The sequence below is a fragment of the Phasianus colchicus genome, chromosome 20, assembly GCF_987193195.1.
Source record: "Phasianus colchicus chromosome 20, bPhaCol1.hap1.1, whole genome shotgun sequence".
Taxonomy (NCBI): domain Eukaryota; kingdom Metazoa; phylum Chordata; class Aves; order Galliformes; family Phasianidae; genus Phasianus; species Phasianus colchicus.
In genome coordinates, this window is record NC_143455.1 from 10,761,921 (window position 1) to 10,779,852 (window position 17,932).

The window sequence follows — 17,932 nt, forward strand, 5'->3', positions numbered from 1 at the left end:
CCGCAGCAGCATCCCGTAGTAAATGGGTCACAGCTGCTGTCTCCTGGATATTTATTCTTACAGGTTGTGCTGTCTGGAGCCCTTGAGAACCAGCAATGGTGAAGGTAATTGCTTCAGTGGCAGGTGAGATGTCTGGAGCAGAAAGGGCTGATATCACAGCACATCAGTCAAGGTTTGGGAGGCCTTGAGCTGCCAGGGTAAGCTAGGGGAAGGGAAGGCAGGCTGCTGGAAGCCCACCCTACTGGTGGGAAGCCATCATCTTGTTTAAACAAATCTCTCAAACTGTGGGTTACAGCTTACAGTAAGGATAAGGATGCAGCTGGGATGCTATTAGCATGTTACCCAGTGTATTGTACAATAAGTCATTCACAGTAAGACCTTCTTGCCAGATTTATTGCATTATATTCCCTACCACAAACATTCTAATGTTTTTTATTATGATACTGATACGGAAACAGAAACAAATGTGCAAAAATGACGACTACTTCTATGCATAAATCCTGTTCTGAAAGCTTTGAAAGCAAGGAACCTCCTCCAAAGAATCCAGAGTACTGTGCCATTTCTGTATGTACAGGCACCTGAGCTTTGAGCTGTTACTGTGGCAGGAGAGGAACTAGTACTGCATTAAGCATAAATATCAGTAACCCTAACTGTTTGTTACAGATGCCTCAAAAATACAGCTTTGCTTGGCTGCAAGCCTGGTGTTGAGGGCTGATTGAAGTCCTCTCATGCATCTCAGCTAGTCAGCTTCTGAAAAAGGAGGTTGGTTAGTTACTTTTCTTTGGGGAAGGATAGGAGACAATTCTGTTTAAAATAAATGGTGTCTGGGTGTGGGATAGGAAGGCAATTCTCAGCATTCATACTGTGAAACTAATATGGTTGAAATTGGCGCACAGCCTTGTTAATATGGCATAAATCCTGTCTCCTTCATCCTGGTCTGTTCTTCTTCTGTGGGCTCGTCGATAAATCCTCCCAATTGCTCACTCATCGTGTGCCTCTGGTAGACAAACCGGCTGTTTCAGAGTTTCCCAAATACTCTGTGTTTCCCAATGCTAAGGGGACTTCAGGCAGTAACTGGTCTTACAAGTAAGAGGTTTTTCCTGGCCTGACGGGAGGAGTGGCTGAAAGGAGCATAGCGTTGTGGAGGTGGAATATAAACTTGTATTGGTGACACAGATCAGCTTCTGGTGCGTGGGGGTGTTTGTTTTGTTGCTGTGGTTGGTCTTACCTTTCTTGTAACCTATTGAATTTGGACTAAAAGAAATGTCTGGTAGAAGGCAAGTCTCCCTGTTGCTGGAGCTGGGGAGGAGAGCAGCCTTTGGTATAATGGAGGAGAAACTGCAAGATTGAAGCAACTAACTTTAAAGGATTAGCTTGTCTCTTTTCACAGCAAAATCAATAGTGCAGGGGACTGAAATGTGTGTTCTGCACAGAGCTGTCTGCTCTCTTCATGGCTGCAAGGACTGTGTGGGAGGAAAGAGTGCTGCTGGGCTGCTTCCTATGTGCAGGCTCTGGTTGTGTGCCTGGTCAGATGTGCTGCAGGCACCACCAGCCCAAGGGAAGCCCTGGTGTGACTGGTAGAGGCCACTGGTGAGCTCACATGCGCTTTGCTCCTGCATACAGGAGCATTCTGCACACTTCAGTGCCTGATTGGGCTTATGTGATGATGGATGGTGGGTATAGGCCTTAGTAGCAAATCCTCTGAACAAACTGGGTGAAGAAGTAGCTCTGGACGTCTGTTTGCTTTTGTGCACTTCTGCAGTTTTGAATTTGTCAGAGCTGTTTACTGTGTTTGAAGTACAGCCCTTGCTGCCCAGCAGAGGCGTTCCCAGCAAGGCTGAGAGGCACGCTGCTTCTTTTGGAAATAAAGCTGTCCTTTGGAGTAAGCTCACCTGGGCAGCAAGGCGCCAACGCTGACGCTGTTCTCTGGGTATTGGAGCCCAGTCTCTCCTAAATGGGGCAGGTGTCAGAACTGACATCTGTTTGTGATCACCAGCGGTCTGCAAGAGTTGGAAGGGCTTTAAAAGGGCCTTTTAAAATTCCTGTCCTGGGCTGGTCCAGGAGGTTCACTGATCTGTCAGTTTGGGAAAGTAAGTTATAAATGCTTTCCCTGTGCAGTGTTATTTTGTGCAGTGGTAGCGACAACATCCTGAAGCCCAGGGCTGAAGGAGACCTGTTCAGTTGACTGAGCACTGCCCTGGGAGGTTCAATGCAGGCCTTTTTTTCAACAGCATATTTTCCAGTATTTTGTTTGGTGTTTTAACACCAGCCTTGTTTCTAAACAGAGCTCCGACCTTGCTGCCTGCCTGGCTTCATCAGAGTTTTCATCAAGTAAGGCAGCAGTTCTGATCTTTCCTCCACTGAAATTTTCATTAATTCCTTAATATACAGATAGAAATTACCAGGGCTACAGAACTGTGCAGTTATGCCACTCCAAATATTGCCAGAGGCAGCGGAGGGAAGAAGCTCTGAACAGAATGATATCTCTTTAGGCTCCTAAATAAGTCTACAACTTCTTAACATCCTCCTAAATTGCACATTATGTCTGGTTGAGATCACTGACGTTCTTGTCCAAAAATGTGGATTTTTGGACTACATCAGCAAATCCCACACGTGGCTCATGCTTCTGTAAGCAGGACTATAAATACAAATAATGCAGCTGGGATTTATCTTGTAAGTTGAACTCGGTATAATACTCTCAGGCAGATCTGATCTCTGAAGCCTGTTGCACCAGCTTGGTGCGTGCTGCAAGGCTCACGCGAAGCAGCAGGCTGGCAGTAAGCAGACTGCCTGCTTGCCCCAGGCGACGTGGCTTTCTCTTGCTTTTGTGCTGCTGCAGAGTAGTTAAAGTGTGGGACATTTCCTTTTCCTCCAAGCAATTCCTGCCTGACAATGCACAGTGATTGGGATGATGCTATCCATGAAATTGCATCCTCCAGGCAGCTGGTGAATTCTGTGAAATTCAAGGAGAAGTTCATGGGGGCAAAAAGTCAAGGGGAAAGGGAACGTGATGGCTGAGTGATAGAGCCACCCACTGCTGTGGCAGACGGGTGAGTGGCCTCCAGGAGCAGTCCTTGCTGATCCCACATACCCTGTAACCCTGGCACTTCATGGCTTGACACTTTTGCAGGGCCCTCTGTGCATCCGTGTCATGCTGGCCCATGCCTCTCTGGATGTGTGCTGTCTAACCCAGGGGCTTTTGGGGTCGATACGAACACAGTTTGAGTTGCCAATACCCTGAAAGAAGAGGCAGTGAATATGCAGGGTTTGGCGCAGTATCTGTGTAGTAATGATTATGCCCTCAGACTTCATCGGTGGGAACTCATTAATTTCTTGTACCGTGCTAATAAATTGGGAATTGGGTAACCTTGAGTCACTGTGTCCCCCAGTGTCAGGGAGGAGGAGGATGCTGCTTTGTAGCCTATGAGAGGTCACAGCGAGCTGGTGATGGGAGGGGGGGGTACAGCTGGCCCTGGCTCTGCAGCTCCACTGCTGTCCTTCCAAGTGTCACAGAGCAGCCATTCGGCTCTCCTGCATCCATCCACTTTGCTGCTTCCCTCCTGCTTGTTCAGATGCAATTAGGAGATGCAGAGTAAGGGAGAGCCAGGGGTCAAGGAGGCGCTGAAGTGATTACAAGATGCTGCAAATGGTGTTGCCATAAATACTGCAATGATGAAAAATTAGATGCCAGTCACCTCAGGGTTGTTGCTGGCCTCCATCTTTCTCCTTTTGCAGAAATGATTATTGAATTGTATCTACCCCAGAGAGTGCATGCAAGCTTGCTGCTGGCTATGATCCTCCATATCCTGGTGTGCCAGGGACTGCAATCCTTGCACTGAATGACTTTGTGCCTGGGTTTTTTCAGTTTAGGAGGAGGAATAACTAGTTTTCCAGGATTTTCTTTCCAGACTGAAAACTTAAAACTCTTACCAAGGCTGGGCCAGCTTTTGAAGCCCTGCCATGGGTCAGTAGGGAAAAAAAAGCATCGCCATGTACTTGCTTCTACCCAGCTAAGTAGCTTTGGAACTGCAGATGCTTTCTTGTGTTTTGCAGGAAGTCTTCCTTTTGGAAGAAGCACTGAGAGCTCTGCCACAGGGATCACAGGAGGTAGTGTCTGGCTTACAGGGTGCTGTGACTGCGGGTGGGTTGGGTGGAATACCACTTCCTTTGCTGGCAAGAACTTGTGACAGCAGCTTAGCTCTCAGGGGATACCTGCTCCTGCCTTAGCATGCTGGGGAGAAAGGCGAGTGAGGACTCCTGGTGCTGGCAGTGTGCTCCATGTGAGTTATGAGTGTGAGCTGCTGCCAGGTGTCCCAGGAGTGGCACGTTAATTACTGGAGCTGCTGTGGCAGCAGATGTCTGCTGTAGTCAAAGCGTAACCAGCCTTCTTTCCTTATCCATAAATATTGCTTGTGGGATGTCTGGCAGCTGAGTCCTCCTTCCGTGGTGACTTCGTTGCTCTGTGGAGGGATCTGGAAATTAAAATCCTTCTTGTCTCAACTTCTTTGAGCAATCATTGTTGTGTTGTTGGATTCTCTTTTCGACCGACTTGAAGGGCTTCATAATCACTTATCTGCTGATAACGCGCTGCCTGCCAGCACGGCCCTAGCTTCCAGCCTGGAGAGGTTGTGTATCTTCAGCTTTATATTTCTTCTGCTCTCTAAAAAACTCCTTCCTGACCAATCCGACTCCTTGCACGTATTTATATTTGTACTGTCCTCTGCAAGGGGTAAAGCTTTACCAACGAAAGCTTGGATGGCAGCCCTCAGTGATGTGCCATCTGGCTCCTTATGTGGAGATATGAGCTCATGCAGAAATGTGGCCTCTTGTCACAGGAGCAAAGGGGAGGAGACGTGGCAGAAGGGGCAAACGTTGCTGTGCTCCAGACCCTTCACTATTGTTGGGCTTCAGCTGAAAATTGCTGAAGCCTTGGTGTGAGTGACGAGCCTGCTGCTGGGTGTTGTGTAGTGACTGCCACAACTTGAACTGTGTGCACAGTAGCTGCAAAGAGGCTTGTAGGTGAAGTTGAAGGTAGCTTAAGAGTTCAACGTTCTGCTTTTTTTATTTCAAAGTGAAATAAGAGTGAGGAAGGCATTTCAGATTTAACGGTTCTGTCCAAAGTCAGCCCTAGAAGCTCCCCAGGGATGTGAATAAAAGCACCAATTCATAAGGAACTACTTCTGCTGAAGACAATAGGTCTGGTTCAAGCTTCCAACAAAAAATAAAACCTGTGACCTGTGTCAGTGCAGGAAAAATAGCTTTTGGGTTTGGTGGTTTTTACCTCCAGTGATGTCTCTGTAGACAGTCTGGAGGAGAGTACCTGACAGAGGAGCAGAGCCCCTGGGCTCTCCTGACATCTTGCGTGCATAAGTACAGAAAGCAGACTGGTTTCTCGTATTGTTTTGTCCCTTCTAGAACTCATCTGGGTCGTGGAGTAGCTCTGAGCTCAGGGACTTCTTGCAGAAGCAGGAGGGGTGTCAGAATTGCCACTGCTGACAGCAAATATGAAATGTCTGCTTTTTCCTACAGTGTTCAAGGAGACTTGTGTTGTCTGAGCTCTGAATCAAAGCAGCCTTCCTCTGGGAGGTGCTCATTCAGTAGAGCCTGTATCTGTGTCATTATCTTGCTTTACAGGGCTGTTCCATACCCGTAATCCTGCATGAAGCATTCAGTTTTCCAACCAAGGTGACAGAGTCTTCCAAGGAGAGCGATCCATTTAGTTAAACCAGTAACTGTTTGAATGTTCACCAGAAGAGTGAAACTATTAGCTGTACTGATTTTGGTTAGCAGCACTGTCACTCGGAGCTTAACAAATGTAGGCATTGCTGTCTGGAGAGGTGGAGTTGTTACTGCTGTGTGATGAGCAAAGTTTGTGTGAGATGCTGGCACTTTGTCAAGGACAAGCAAAAGCCTCCAAGGGAGAATTTGGAGCGAGCTCTGCTGAATGAGGGGGAATCTGGGCAGAAATAGGAAGGAACGGGTGGCTGGGGCCTCAGCCTGAAGGGAGGCATTGAAGGAGAGAGTGCTGTGGCATTTGTCACCCCCGTGTTAAAGCTGAGCAATCCTTAGCCACGTACCTGAGACCTGTTCAGTTCGTATTGGTACGACAGCTTTGTGCCACTCAAACAAATCAAATACATTTGTCCAAAAATTCTCCAACACTTTTTTACCCTGCTCTAGGAGTAGCTGGTTCTTTCAATGAAGTTGGTCTTTGCTGTTACGCTTTTCTCAGGTAAATATCCTGCTTCTCCTGAACCTGCCTGAAAGTTTCCAGGTTCTGAATCAACAGAAAACATTAACAACTGTTCTTAATTCACTGCTTAGCAAGCATGAAGTGCAGATGCTCATCTTGCAGATGAGTTTGTGGAGCCTGAGAACAAGCAAGTTCTGATGGCAGTAGTGAAAGAAGCTGGTTTTTAGTTGGTACTCTTGCAAATGTATGCAGGCCATTGTGCTGCATCTGATGCATGAATCGGCTCAGTCTGGGGTGCTGATTGTGCTTCCTGAGCTGGGTTGGCTTTTTGTGTAGAAGCTACATTCTGGGAAGCAGATGAAAGCCACTGAGCTATTGAACTGTACTGGTCTGGGGTGATATATGTGCTCTTCAGGTCAATAAAGAACTTGTGGAGTCGATACAGCCCTCTGAATTTGGTGTAAAGCACATTTTGTAGACTGAAAGACTCCTGGTGTTATCTGACCTCGCCGAGTGGTTGAGAGCTCTGGTGGTGGTCCTTGGGCTGAGACTGAGCTGATTCAACAGGCTGATGTCCTGTTAACGCTTGATCTTACTTTGCCTTTTTGAGATAAGCCAATAAGCAAGGTTAGATAGCCAACTTTTAACACAAGAGCTTTAATAAAACACACTTTTATAAATATACTTTGAAGAATATGTATTCCATTGGTAAACCCCAGCCAGCTTTCCCTGTGGCAGGAAGACTCGAGTTGCCCAGCCTGCGTCTCACTTTGAAACACTGAGAGCTGGGGGGGCACAGTGCCTGCTGTGTTTGTGTGCCTTGGCTCAATGGAAGGAATTGGTTCTTAAGACCTTGCTGAGGGCACAAGCAGGGTGATGTGCAGCCCATGGCCCTGGTAGCCTGCAGGGCAGAGTGTAACTCGGGGGGATAAGCTGCTGTTCTTTTGTGCTAGCCAACTTCTAATTTTTTGGCTGAAAACACTGGTAAAAGTGAGAAACACCTGTAGTTGATGTGCTGTACCTCCGTGCTGTTTTCCAGCATAAGGAAGAAGAAGTAAACACTTCACATCTGTTGCTTTTATTTGCTCTGTGTGCGTTCCGTGCACCCCGTGCAGCAGGCCTGGCTGCCTGTCTGGCATTGCCCCTTGGTGGAGGAGCTCCAGGAGAGACTGGGGGATCGTTTGTAACCGCCAGCGACGGCTGAAAACACAGGAAGCTTAGACTGTGCTCACTGTGCCTTGGGTTAATTTGCTGAAGTTCAGGAAGAGCGTGATAAACTCTTTAATGTCTAAGCTAGCTGAAGAGGTGAACTGGAAAAGTTTGGAGAGCTTTTCAATCTAAAGCTCTGCATACTTGACTTTTGGCAGGGCTAACCGGTGCAGTGTCTGTGTAGGCATCAAGTTGTTTGAATTGTGCATCTAATGAAGCACTCCATTAATTATATTCCTCTGGGGAAAACCTTGAGCTTAGGAAACATCAGGTAGAAATTTTGGTATATGTCTGAGGTGCTTATTTGGGCTTACTTTTTCCTTGGGGAGAAGTTAGGAAAGTAATTAACTTCCTAAGTGGGAAGAGCATTTCGGTGTCTGGCGCAGCAAGGCAGAGAAATCAGATGTCCTCGCTGGAGGCCTTGCGACTCTTCTCACCTGTTAGTGATGGGTGTAAGAAGGCTTCCTGGCCCTGGGGCGCCTCTGAGGTTTGATGAGATTCAGTCTAATGCAGGGACTGAGCCTTTGCCCCACGCGTCCTGGATATTGAAGAAGAATTGGATCCTCTTCCTGACCTGTGGTGGATCTGTACACAATTTCACTCTGAAGAGATGTTAATCTTGATGTTTAATGGCATCTTCTGCCCTGCCTTTCTCCTCTCAAACAGTTCAGTGTGTGCTGCGAGTTCCTTTCCTAAAAGCAGATGGCACAATCTCTGCAGAGCAGTGCAACCTCATCTCATTCTAAGCCTTAGCATCGTTTGCACTGATCCATGAATACCCATCTTGGTTCCCTAATGGGCATCAAGTGGAAAAGATAATATATTTCTATTGCACTTGAACTCAGTTCTCAGTTAGTTCTTTAGGACCAGTTCTGGGATCTGGAAGAGAAGACACTGCTCATCTTAAAGGATTTGGGAAGAATCTGACCTTTCTGCTCCCCTCCACCGTGCCTTGAGTCACAGGGCAGGCAGAGAAGAGGAAGTGCTGGAAGAGTTGCTCAGTGGATTTGGCTGTTCAAGACATGCTGAGCTCTGGAGGTTGCTGAAGATAATTGCAGAAAATGGAGTGGAATTCCTTATACTTTCTTGGTAGTTGGAGTATAAAGGAGACCTAGGTTCTTCCAGCAACTAACAACACTTCTTATGCTCTTCAGTAGTTGAGCCCCAAATCTCCTCTAATGAAATTCTTTCTTCAGTGCTCAAGTCCCAGCTGTTAGGTGCTCAGTGATCTTCTGTCAATTCTTGATATGGTTTGAGGTGCTGTTTTGCCAATTGGTTCTGGTGCATTCTGATTTGCTGGGAACACCTGTTCCTTAATTATCATCATCCTTCCTCTGTCTGTTCTGTTTCAGCTCCTTCTGATGTGTGAGCTAATAACACGATCTGAAAGGAGGCTCGGAGCACTGTGTGCATGTTGAGAGGTGGAGTTTGAGGCAAATTCATCACAAACTTCAGAGTAATTTCTGGTAATAGTGTATGTCTACTTTGGTTTGCTCTCGGTCCTTAAGCTGCATCTCTTTAGGCTAAAGTTTGTCCTTGTGTACTACCTGAGACCAGCTGTGGCAGTTTGTAGGAGAGGATGGAAGGAATGGGGAGTTTGAGTTCCTGCTTAGAAAAGAAAGGAACAGGAGGAGGAAACAGCATGGAAGGCTTGTAACTGACTGAAGTGCTTTTGAAAGTGTCGCAGTCATTAAGGTTGTTCTAGTTCCTAGTCTTGTCAGGCATGCCTATAATGCTGTACTGTGTGTGATTTCAGCACTTGCTCCTTGGAGCCTGAATTGTTTCACTAATCAGAATTCTGTATATGCTTTGTCTCTGTTTTTCTGCTTGCAAAAAAAAAAAAAGCCAAAACCAAGTGTCAGTGATGGCCCCGGGTCAGAATGTCCTGACCGAGCAGTGAGTGAGACCCGAGGGTTCTTTCCTCTGGTCCCCTTCCTGGATTGACTTGAGTCATCTGAGAATACTTGTGATGTGAGGAGTTTCCAATTTGCCTTGCAGATGTTCTCAGACAGTCTCAAGAGAAGTTTCTTGGGGTCGTACTGGTCTTAAAATAGCCTGGTTTCTGTTCTGCTGCTGACTCTGTCGGGGTCGACAGAGACCTGGGGGCTCTGCAGCCTGCCCTTTTGAGTCTGAGCTCGTCCCTTCTGGTGACACCTTTTGTTGGGAACTGCTTTAAGAAGTCATGAAAAAGAATCACGTGTAAATATTAAAGTTGAGCATTTGTCTTTAGAATCCCTTCCAAATTCTGATCAAAACTGCACAGCTGTGCACTGTGTCCTTCTAGATACTGCTTACGTACTGCTTTTGGACCTGCTGGTGTATTGCTCGCTCACAGCTGTGGCAGCTGATAGTCCAATCCATGGGTTGCAGGTAGGGATCTCTTCTGCAGCACCCATCTTGTCTCTTGTCTACACGTAGCTTCTCCCAGCGCACGTTCAGACCTCAGTCAAGGTCTGTCATTTTCCTGCAGGAGAGCTTTTTCTCACCCTGGATGAGGTGGGGCTCTGGATGCTGCACAGGGTGTTGCTCCTCCAGGTGTGGGCTGACAGCGTGAACATGTTGTGTGCTGCAGGAGAGTGCTAAACAAAACTTGTGCAGGATATCACAGTCTTAATGTTTCCAGTTCTGATGGATGTACTTTACAACCCTGCAGAAAGAGGTGCAGCAGATGGGCGCTGTGCTGCTCCCCAGTTAAGCTTGCTGAGACTCACTGAACTCTCAGCAGACATCCAAGGGCAGTGAAGAGACTCCTCATCAGTATGCTGAATATCATTGGATGAAGTTCTTATGACTATCTGTTTTTTTTTCCTCTTAGCTTTACACAGGCTTTCAGCATCCAAGTCAACAGCTTAACTGTTAAGCTAAAAGCTTCCTGCTGTAAAACATGCAACAATGTAGGGAAAACCTTTTTATTCCATTGTTGTTCAGCCTCAGACACCTCAAAGCTAACTGTCTATGTTAATGCAAGCAGACTGGTCACAGCTATTGCTATCCAGACCTAAACTGAGCCTGTACCTGGACAAAGAGGCCACTATTTAATATTTAATGTTCCGTAAAACTGCATTGAGAGCTTGTACTGAAATGTGTCAGTAAAGACATGCTGTAGCAGTGATAGCAGGCAGCTGAGAGCCAAGAGAATCCTATGCTCTGCTTCTGCCTGAGGCATGTTCTCTGATACCAAGCAGTTTGCTTGACCCCTTGTATTGCAGCCAACCTAGCTGTAAAATTAAGCAACAAAGAAAGCTCTGTGACAGACGGACGTGTGTCTGGAGGTGAACTTTCAAGGCAAGTTTCGCTTTACTGATAAATTCATCTTACTAATAAAATTTTTGTTTTTTTAACCAGTACATATTTTCTGTTGTCCTTCCAGGCAGCATTCACTCTTCTCTTGGGTCCTTTTACCTTCTTCAATGTGCAGAAGACCAAGTATCTTCAGATCGTGACGTCTCTGATGAGATGGATAGGTGAGTCTTGGCAGGCCCCCACCTCTTCACTGTAGGTGGAACCTGAGTCATGCTACTGATGCAGCTTTTTGGCAAGATACGCCTGTTTGGAAGCAAGTGCTTGTCAAAACAAAGTCTTTGAGGAAGACTGCTCAGACTTGATATCCACAGTGAAACAAAGGAATTTTGTTCTAGGATGAAAATTCTGATTGAAACAAAATATTCTCAATCAGATGCAATCTGGTACATGAAGTTTTAACTTGGTTTAAGTGAGAGGTAGAGGGGATTTGGAAGAGTCTCCTGTGTCTGTGCTTAGTATGGTCACTACTAGTTACAGTTCCAGCAATGAAGCATGCAACAGATTTTAAACAACCATAGTTCTGATCTGAGAATTAAAAGTACTTCTGTAAGAATTTCTGACCTTTCATCATGTTTGCTTGTCTAAAAACTGCTAAACTGACATACGTTGTCCTTGGGAAGCCCCACTCTCACTAGTTCTCCAAAATCTTACAGCCAAGCACTTCTGAGTAGGCAGAATTCTCTGAAGGGAAATAAGACATCAGTGTTGGCAGTGTTGTTACCATCCAGAGATCCGGATGCTTTATATCTGGTTTGTATGTGTACATGGCTTTGTCTTGGTTTGCATAACCTACACAGGGTAACTGATATTCAGGGCTAACAGCTTTAAGCACCAGTAGCCTTTTGGGAGGGCAAAAGTCTGCTGATTCAGGGGCCCAGACCAGCTGAGCACACGATGTTCTGCTTATACCCATCACTGACCTGGCTTAGGAAGAAAAAAAAGTTGATTCTAAGACTGTTTCCCACCACACACACATTTGACCTCACTTCAGCTCGGGGATCATATTCCTCTTCCATGAGTTCAAAGGCCTGTAATCCTGTTTGGAAATGGCTGGCAGTCACTGCAGCGGCATAGAGAGCCTGTTCCAGTGCAAATCTGAGATGGGGTTAAGCAGTCATCACCCGGGAAGATGAGGTTGGGTCTTAGGCCCTCAAGTCTCAGATGCTGAACAGCTTGAGTTAACAAATGCTGACCTCACATGGTGTGAAAATCCCAAATGTCCATTTTTTTTTTCCCATTATTGTCTGGGCACGTGAAAGGTTTGAAAGCCCCTGTGTCCTTCAGAGGGAGGGGTTATCTCATTAAGGGAGTATTAAAGGAAGTTTTTCAAAAAGTGTAATCTCTTCAGCACGCTGGCCTGTTTCCAATCGCTCAGCTGCCTCTTTCCCGGTACAGCCATCAGTCAGACCTCATCCTGTGTCTGTGACAACCTGATGCCTGTCTGCTCTGCCACTGCATTCCCTTTAGCTAGCTGCCTCCAGTAGGAGGATTGCTAAACCTTGGCATAAATGCAGAGCTGCCTCTTTTCTATTGCTTGATGGAGAGGGACAAAAGCAATGTTTGGAGAAGCGCAGGAGAAATTCATGCTTTAGCCTGATTGATTCCTGCGTCAGTATGCTGGAGAACAGCTGCCCCAGATAATGATATTTAATGACCCTGACAGCACCTCAGTGGCTACTTAGAGCAACGGATTCCGTATGTGTACAATGAGGGATAGATTTATTAGGAAAGACGATTTATCAAGCAGTCATGTGATGCAGGGAACAGAAAAGCTCTTGTTGCAGACTCTGGGATGAGTCCCATGCTGTTTAGATTTATCAGGCTGGCTTCTCCTGTGTCCTCACATCACCTGCTGCATCACCTCCTCCTCCAAAAGCTGGGCTGAGACTTAAACATGGATTGGTCTTTTGTCGGCTCTTAGTGAGCTTAGATCCTAAAGAAAGGCATTGTCTGGTGCTTTGTGGTCTCTTGAGTTCGTCCTGCCTGAATGCTGATGGGCCAGATGTAGATTCCTGTTCAGGCATAACCCGTGCCTTCTCTTTGACTTCCTCTGGTTGTGTTTAGCCACGCGATGCTAAAGGCACTGGTTCAGTGAAGCACTGAGCAGTAGTGCTGGATGCTGGAGCTGCAGACTGGCTGTTTGTTTTGCTGGGTAAAAGCTGCTCTATGGACAGTGCCTGCTGTACACCCTTTTCCCCAGCCCAGTGAAAAGCCCTTGGATTTCACAGCAGCAGCGGCTGATGTGAGGCTGCAGTGCCTCAGGTGTACTGGCAATGAGGATGACAGTGGCTGAGAGGATAGTTCTTGGCAGCAGGGAGGGCTTGCTGTGCGTGAAGGTCATTTCTGCTAGCGTTTGTAACGGTGTCAGCGCTGCCTTTGAAAGTTGCTTTCCCTCTCTCCCCTGATCTCAGTGATAATCAAATGTCACCAGCCTCTTTCCAGAGCCTTGTGCTCATCGCAGGCAGCACATCAGCTAACAGCCTGCAGCAGTCTCTCGCTACATCTCTTGGACAGGAAAAATTTCACTCTGAAAAAATTTGTTCTTAAGCACTGGAGCCTGAGCTGGAAAGCAACAATAGGCCAGTCTGAGGAATGTGGAGGTGCAGCAGGGATCAGCCCTACATCTGGCAGTTTCTCATCCCAGGATAAGGCATTAGCCAAGGTAGGCACCTCTGAAGCCTCTATAAGGAGGAGCTTGCAAGCCCAAGTGCTCTACCACTAGAGAGCCAAACAGATGGGCTCCTGTTGTTTGGGCCTGTTGAACGCAGCTCATCTGGAAACAAGGCTGGCACAGCAAGGTTTTTCCTGTCAGAACTGATAGGAGCACAGAGGGTGGATCTGCTTCCCCAGCTGGACCAGGGCAGGCAGAGGGCTTCCAGAGGCGTGGAGCTGCTGGTGATCTTCAGAAGAGTAACAGATCAAACGCTGGCTCCAAAACCAACTACCGCCTCATGTAAGGTGGTTGAGTTTAGTGTGGTACTTAGAGCTTTAACTGCTGACCTTATTGGTTCTTAAAGGTCTTGCTTTTCTTTGGACTTGGCCAATGTGTATTTGTTTGCCTATGCCAAGCTCTCGTCACGTTCCCAACAGTAAAAGCTTTTGCTGGCCCTTTCCTTCTGCCTGAGCTGCCTTCGGGGAGACCTCAGCAATAGGATCACAGGTGTAGAAGGAACCAGCCTGCTCTGCATGAAGGGCCGGTCAGGAAAATCACTGCTTTAAATGGTGCTTGGTAATGATGCTTAAGGTGAAGCTTGGGTCTTAGGGACAAAACTTTGTTGGCTCACTCCGTTCTTGAGCAGTGTCACCAAGAGCACACAGAGGGCCAGGGCTGGTGAGCAGGTAAGTGTGTCAGCAGCGTGAATTGTCTCCTTGCAATGGGGAAGATTCCTTCCCCAAACTGTAACTTCCTCCTTCCTCCTTTTCAGGTCCCTTCCACCTTTCAACCTTGGGAAAGTGTGGAGTTGTTAGCCAAGCCCTTTGTTGGCTGTGGAGCCCGTTCCCAGGTCTCTTGGTACAGCGGTCATCTGCAGAAGGCTGACCTAACCAAGCTGCCAGCAAATTACAGCCGTTGGTATTTTCAACTTTACTGGTTAGAATTCAGGCTTTTTTCCTTCCTGAGGGCTTAAATCTGTGGTGGTGATGAACTGCTCCCTCCAGAGACTTGATATCCTGCTATTTTTTCCCTCTGGCTTCCCATCAGTCCTGTTTTGTAGGCAGTGTTTGCTGTTTGCTTCAGGAGTTTGCCCCTCAGTGAATGGAGCTGGCAGTAGTGAGCTCCGCAGGTCTCAAAGCAGCACAGCCCTACCTCTTTGTTATTGGGTAATAACTGCCTCGCAGCATCAAAGGGACATGGATTAAGAAAGATACCAAAAGGGGACGTGGCTTGGTGGAGCTTAGCAGCAAACACTGGGCTGCTGTCTATTAAGCAGCTAACCTGATTAATTGCAGCCTGCTACTGGGTGAGATGCCCAGCTCTCTAGGTGGGGACTGATGGCTTCAAAGACATTGGTAGTGTGATTATTGCTGCTGTTGAATGGTCTATGGCAAATGTTCCCAGACTGATCCCACGTGGGACATTTGCTCTATGTGCTGCTCTTGATGCTGTACTGTAGATATTAAAAAGTATTGTATTTTAATAAAGAGACATTTTATAGGGGATTAAACTGGGGTTTGGTTGCTGTGGGCTCAGTGCTGTCTCCCTGTAGTACAGTTGGACCTGGTCGCATTCGTTCTAGGACCTGCAGCCCTCAAGACAGATCATTCTCATCGTTGTCCAAGCAAAAGTCTCAGTTTTGTCCAGAAATTAAATTTCTTTCCCAGGCTTTTTTTTTCTGGCTGGTAAGGTGGAGGGAAAAAGTACAAGAATAGCCATGAGGCATGCAGGAGGTGTTTTCTTCCCTCCCCTGCAGGGTAATTGATAGAAGTCTCCAAGGGAGGAAACTAGGAAAGAGCTCTCCCAAGGCATTCTGGTGAGGCTGCCTTCCCTGTCTGATCATTTCTTTGATGCTTCTACTTTCTTCACCAGAATCCTGTGCTTTAGAGGACTCCTCAGCACTTCTCTGCAGAGCACTGGTCTCAGACCATTACGCTTTGTGAGCAGTTCTCAGCTGTGCTGTCACTGCCATCCTTAGCAGACTTAACTAGCCATGCACAAGTTGATTCAGTACAGAAACCTGGAGTCACTCTGCTGTGTGCCTTCAGCTGCAGCACTGGAGACTGGGGATTATTGCAGAGGCTGATGTAGGATGGGGGGTGGCAGTTACCTGAAGTCTTGCTTGCAGTCTCCTGCAGGGAGATTATCCTGCCAGTGTCCGCAGCCTTCAGGGTGGCCTCTGTATCCAAAATGGAGCTTTCTGCTGCAGCTGCGTGGGGGGCCCATTAAATGTCTGCCCCTTTTGCAGAATGAAGCATACAGGACTGTCAAGGAAGAGGAAATTGAGCTGTAAATCAGGCCACTGTTGCACGTACAGCTGGCTTAGGGGTTGTGACATGAAGTAACTCTGAAGAAACTTGTTCTCATATCCTTTTTGGAACAGAGAAAGCTGCTGCCAGAGCCCAGGGTAAATAATTTACTAAGAAGTGAATATATTTATGAAGAGTTAGTTAAAAGGCAGTGCTTCTGTCATGCTTGCTCTTGGTCTTGTCAGTTGAGGAGCTCATTTCAGTGGTGTTTATGGGGGGCAGTGGGGTGAAGCAGTGCTGGTATAAGTGAAAGAACCTTGTTAGCTTCAGATGGAGATGGAGAGTGACATGTGGTGCTGGACGGAACCACTGCCATCCCACATGAGGAGCTGATGATGTTCCTGAAAAGAGCACTTTATCCGGGCAGCAGGAGATGAACTGATGGGTCTGAGCTGAAGAAGAGGAGCTGGAAACATAAGGTCTCATCCATTCCTAGTGCTGCAGAAACATCTGGGTGATGGTGCCCATGCAGATTTTTAGTGTATGTGAATGGCACACGAGGTGTCCAGACTAAACAGCTCCAAGGTGCTGGAGCAGGTCCGAGGAAGGGCAAGAAGGCTTGTGAAGGGCTTGGAGAAAATGGCCTGTGAGGAGAGACTGAAGGAACTGGGGCTGTTTAGTCTGGGGAAAAGGAGGCCGAGGGGAGACATTATTGCTCTCTCCCAATATCTGAAGGGTGCTTACAGCAGAGTGGGGTTGGTCTCTTCTCAGTGGTGACAGGTGACAAGACAAGGGGAAATGGCCCAGTGTCTTTCAAAGAAAACATGCAAATCCTTAAGTTAGATTCATGGTGACACTGAGGTGTGTGCTACTCCTTCCTCATAGAAAGTTCTCACATGGAGAGAGAAGTGATTGTCAAAGCTAATAGTAAGGCCAAGTCAACAGCAGAACTCAGAACAGAGTCCTTGATACAGAGGCTTTATGGGGCTTCTGCTGAAGGTGACCAGAGGAGAGAGGACAATAAACTATGGGGTATTTTTCCATCAGAAGCAAGCAAAACTCCTTGGCTGCTTTTCCCTTCCCATATGTTGAGATAAAACATCCATGATAAACACCAGAGTACAGAGCAGTTTTTCTCCCTGTGAGCTGTTACTGGTGTCTGGAGCTTGGCTGCTGGGTGCTGAGAGCGCACGGCTCCACCAGGCTCACAGCGGCTGTTGTCATGGCAGGGGAGGCTGCTTGTAAATCTTGCTTAGAGCATCGCAAATACTGCCCCAGGCAGCAACGAGAAGGGGAGAGGTGATGTCTTTACAGTGAGGAGGCCTTGCTTAAAGACTTTTGACAGCCCAAAAGTCCTGGCGGTGCTTTTTTTCTTCCTTTGTTAATAGAATGAGTTCTGCCCAGCTCCTGGATGCTGCAGCTGTTACCACAGCCTGGCGGTGTGGGTGAGATGGCAGGGCAAGCCATGGTGCCTGAGACTCGGTGCTTCAATTTCTGACCACCTTTTTCTTACCTTCTGGTAAGCTGCATCACATTTCTGTGACCTTAGTGTGCTCACATATGGCTATGCCTCCCCTGCTGTACGAGCAGCATTCCCCTGCCATGTGGGCTGTGCCTTAGGCTTTGCAGCAGGGAAGTAAAGTTGTCCCTGCTGTCCATTAGGGAACTGCACTGTCCCACAACTTTGGCTCGTACCTTTCTTGTGGGAAGTAATTTCCCTCTTCTTTCTGACATTTCTCTCTAGAGAATTGCTGTCTTCAGTGAACAGATCCATCTTGTTTCCCCACAGTCTCTGCACTCATAAATCCTTCATCTTCTTGGAGGCTGTTTTAGTCTCAGTCATTGTCAAGTCTGATCCTTGACTACTCCAGCTCCCACATGTGAGTGAGCAGATCTGGTTCTCATATTCTCTCTTTACCATTGTTTCACATAGATATCTCCTCTGAAGGTTGGAGTTGGTGCTCGAGTGTATACAGAGAGCTGGAGGTCATAAACAAGTGAATGGATATAGCTTCCACAGGAGAAATCAGATAACTGACTTCTGAATTTAAGAATCAGCATCTTAATTTCAAGATGCTTAGTTATGCTTGCATGATGAACTTCATCCGTGCTTTAATACTTCAGATGCCAGAGCATCTGTAATGTCTGGCAGTGCCAGACTCTTCGACTTGCCTGTGATGCTGGTGGAAGGCAGCTGGCTCTGAGGTGGGAGAACAGAAGACAATATCCTGGGAAGACATCAGTGCAAAGTGGCCAGCACAAGTATTAGCTAGGGATGCAGAAGGCGCAGCTGTCCTGGTGTGATGCTGTTCAGTATGTAGGGGG

At 47.1% G+C, this 17,932-nt stretch overlaps 1 protein-coding gene across 3 annotated transcripts in view; it reads left to right on the forward strand.

Moving 5' to 3' along the window:
- SLC38A12 (solute carrier family 38 member 12) overlaps window positions 1–17,932 on the forward strand; it is a 43,371-nt gene that overhangs the window by 14,873 nt on the left and 10,566 nt on the right. For 2 of the 3 annotated variants that reach the window (XM_090121960.1, XM_090121959.1), the window contains exons 9-10: window positions 4,054–4,107; window positions 10,773–10,866. In XM_090121960.1, the coding sequence (XP_089978086.1) occupies window positions 4,054–4,107; window positions 10,773–10,866 (148 nt within the window). The remainder of the gene's footprint in view (window positions 1–4,053; window positions 4,108–10,772; window positions 10,867–17,932) is intronic. The other variant, XM_031598648.2, reaches the window with a different exon arrangement.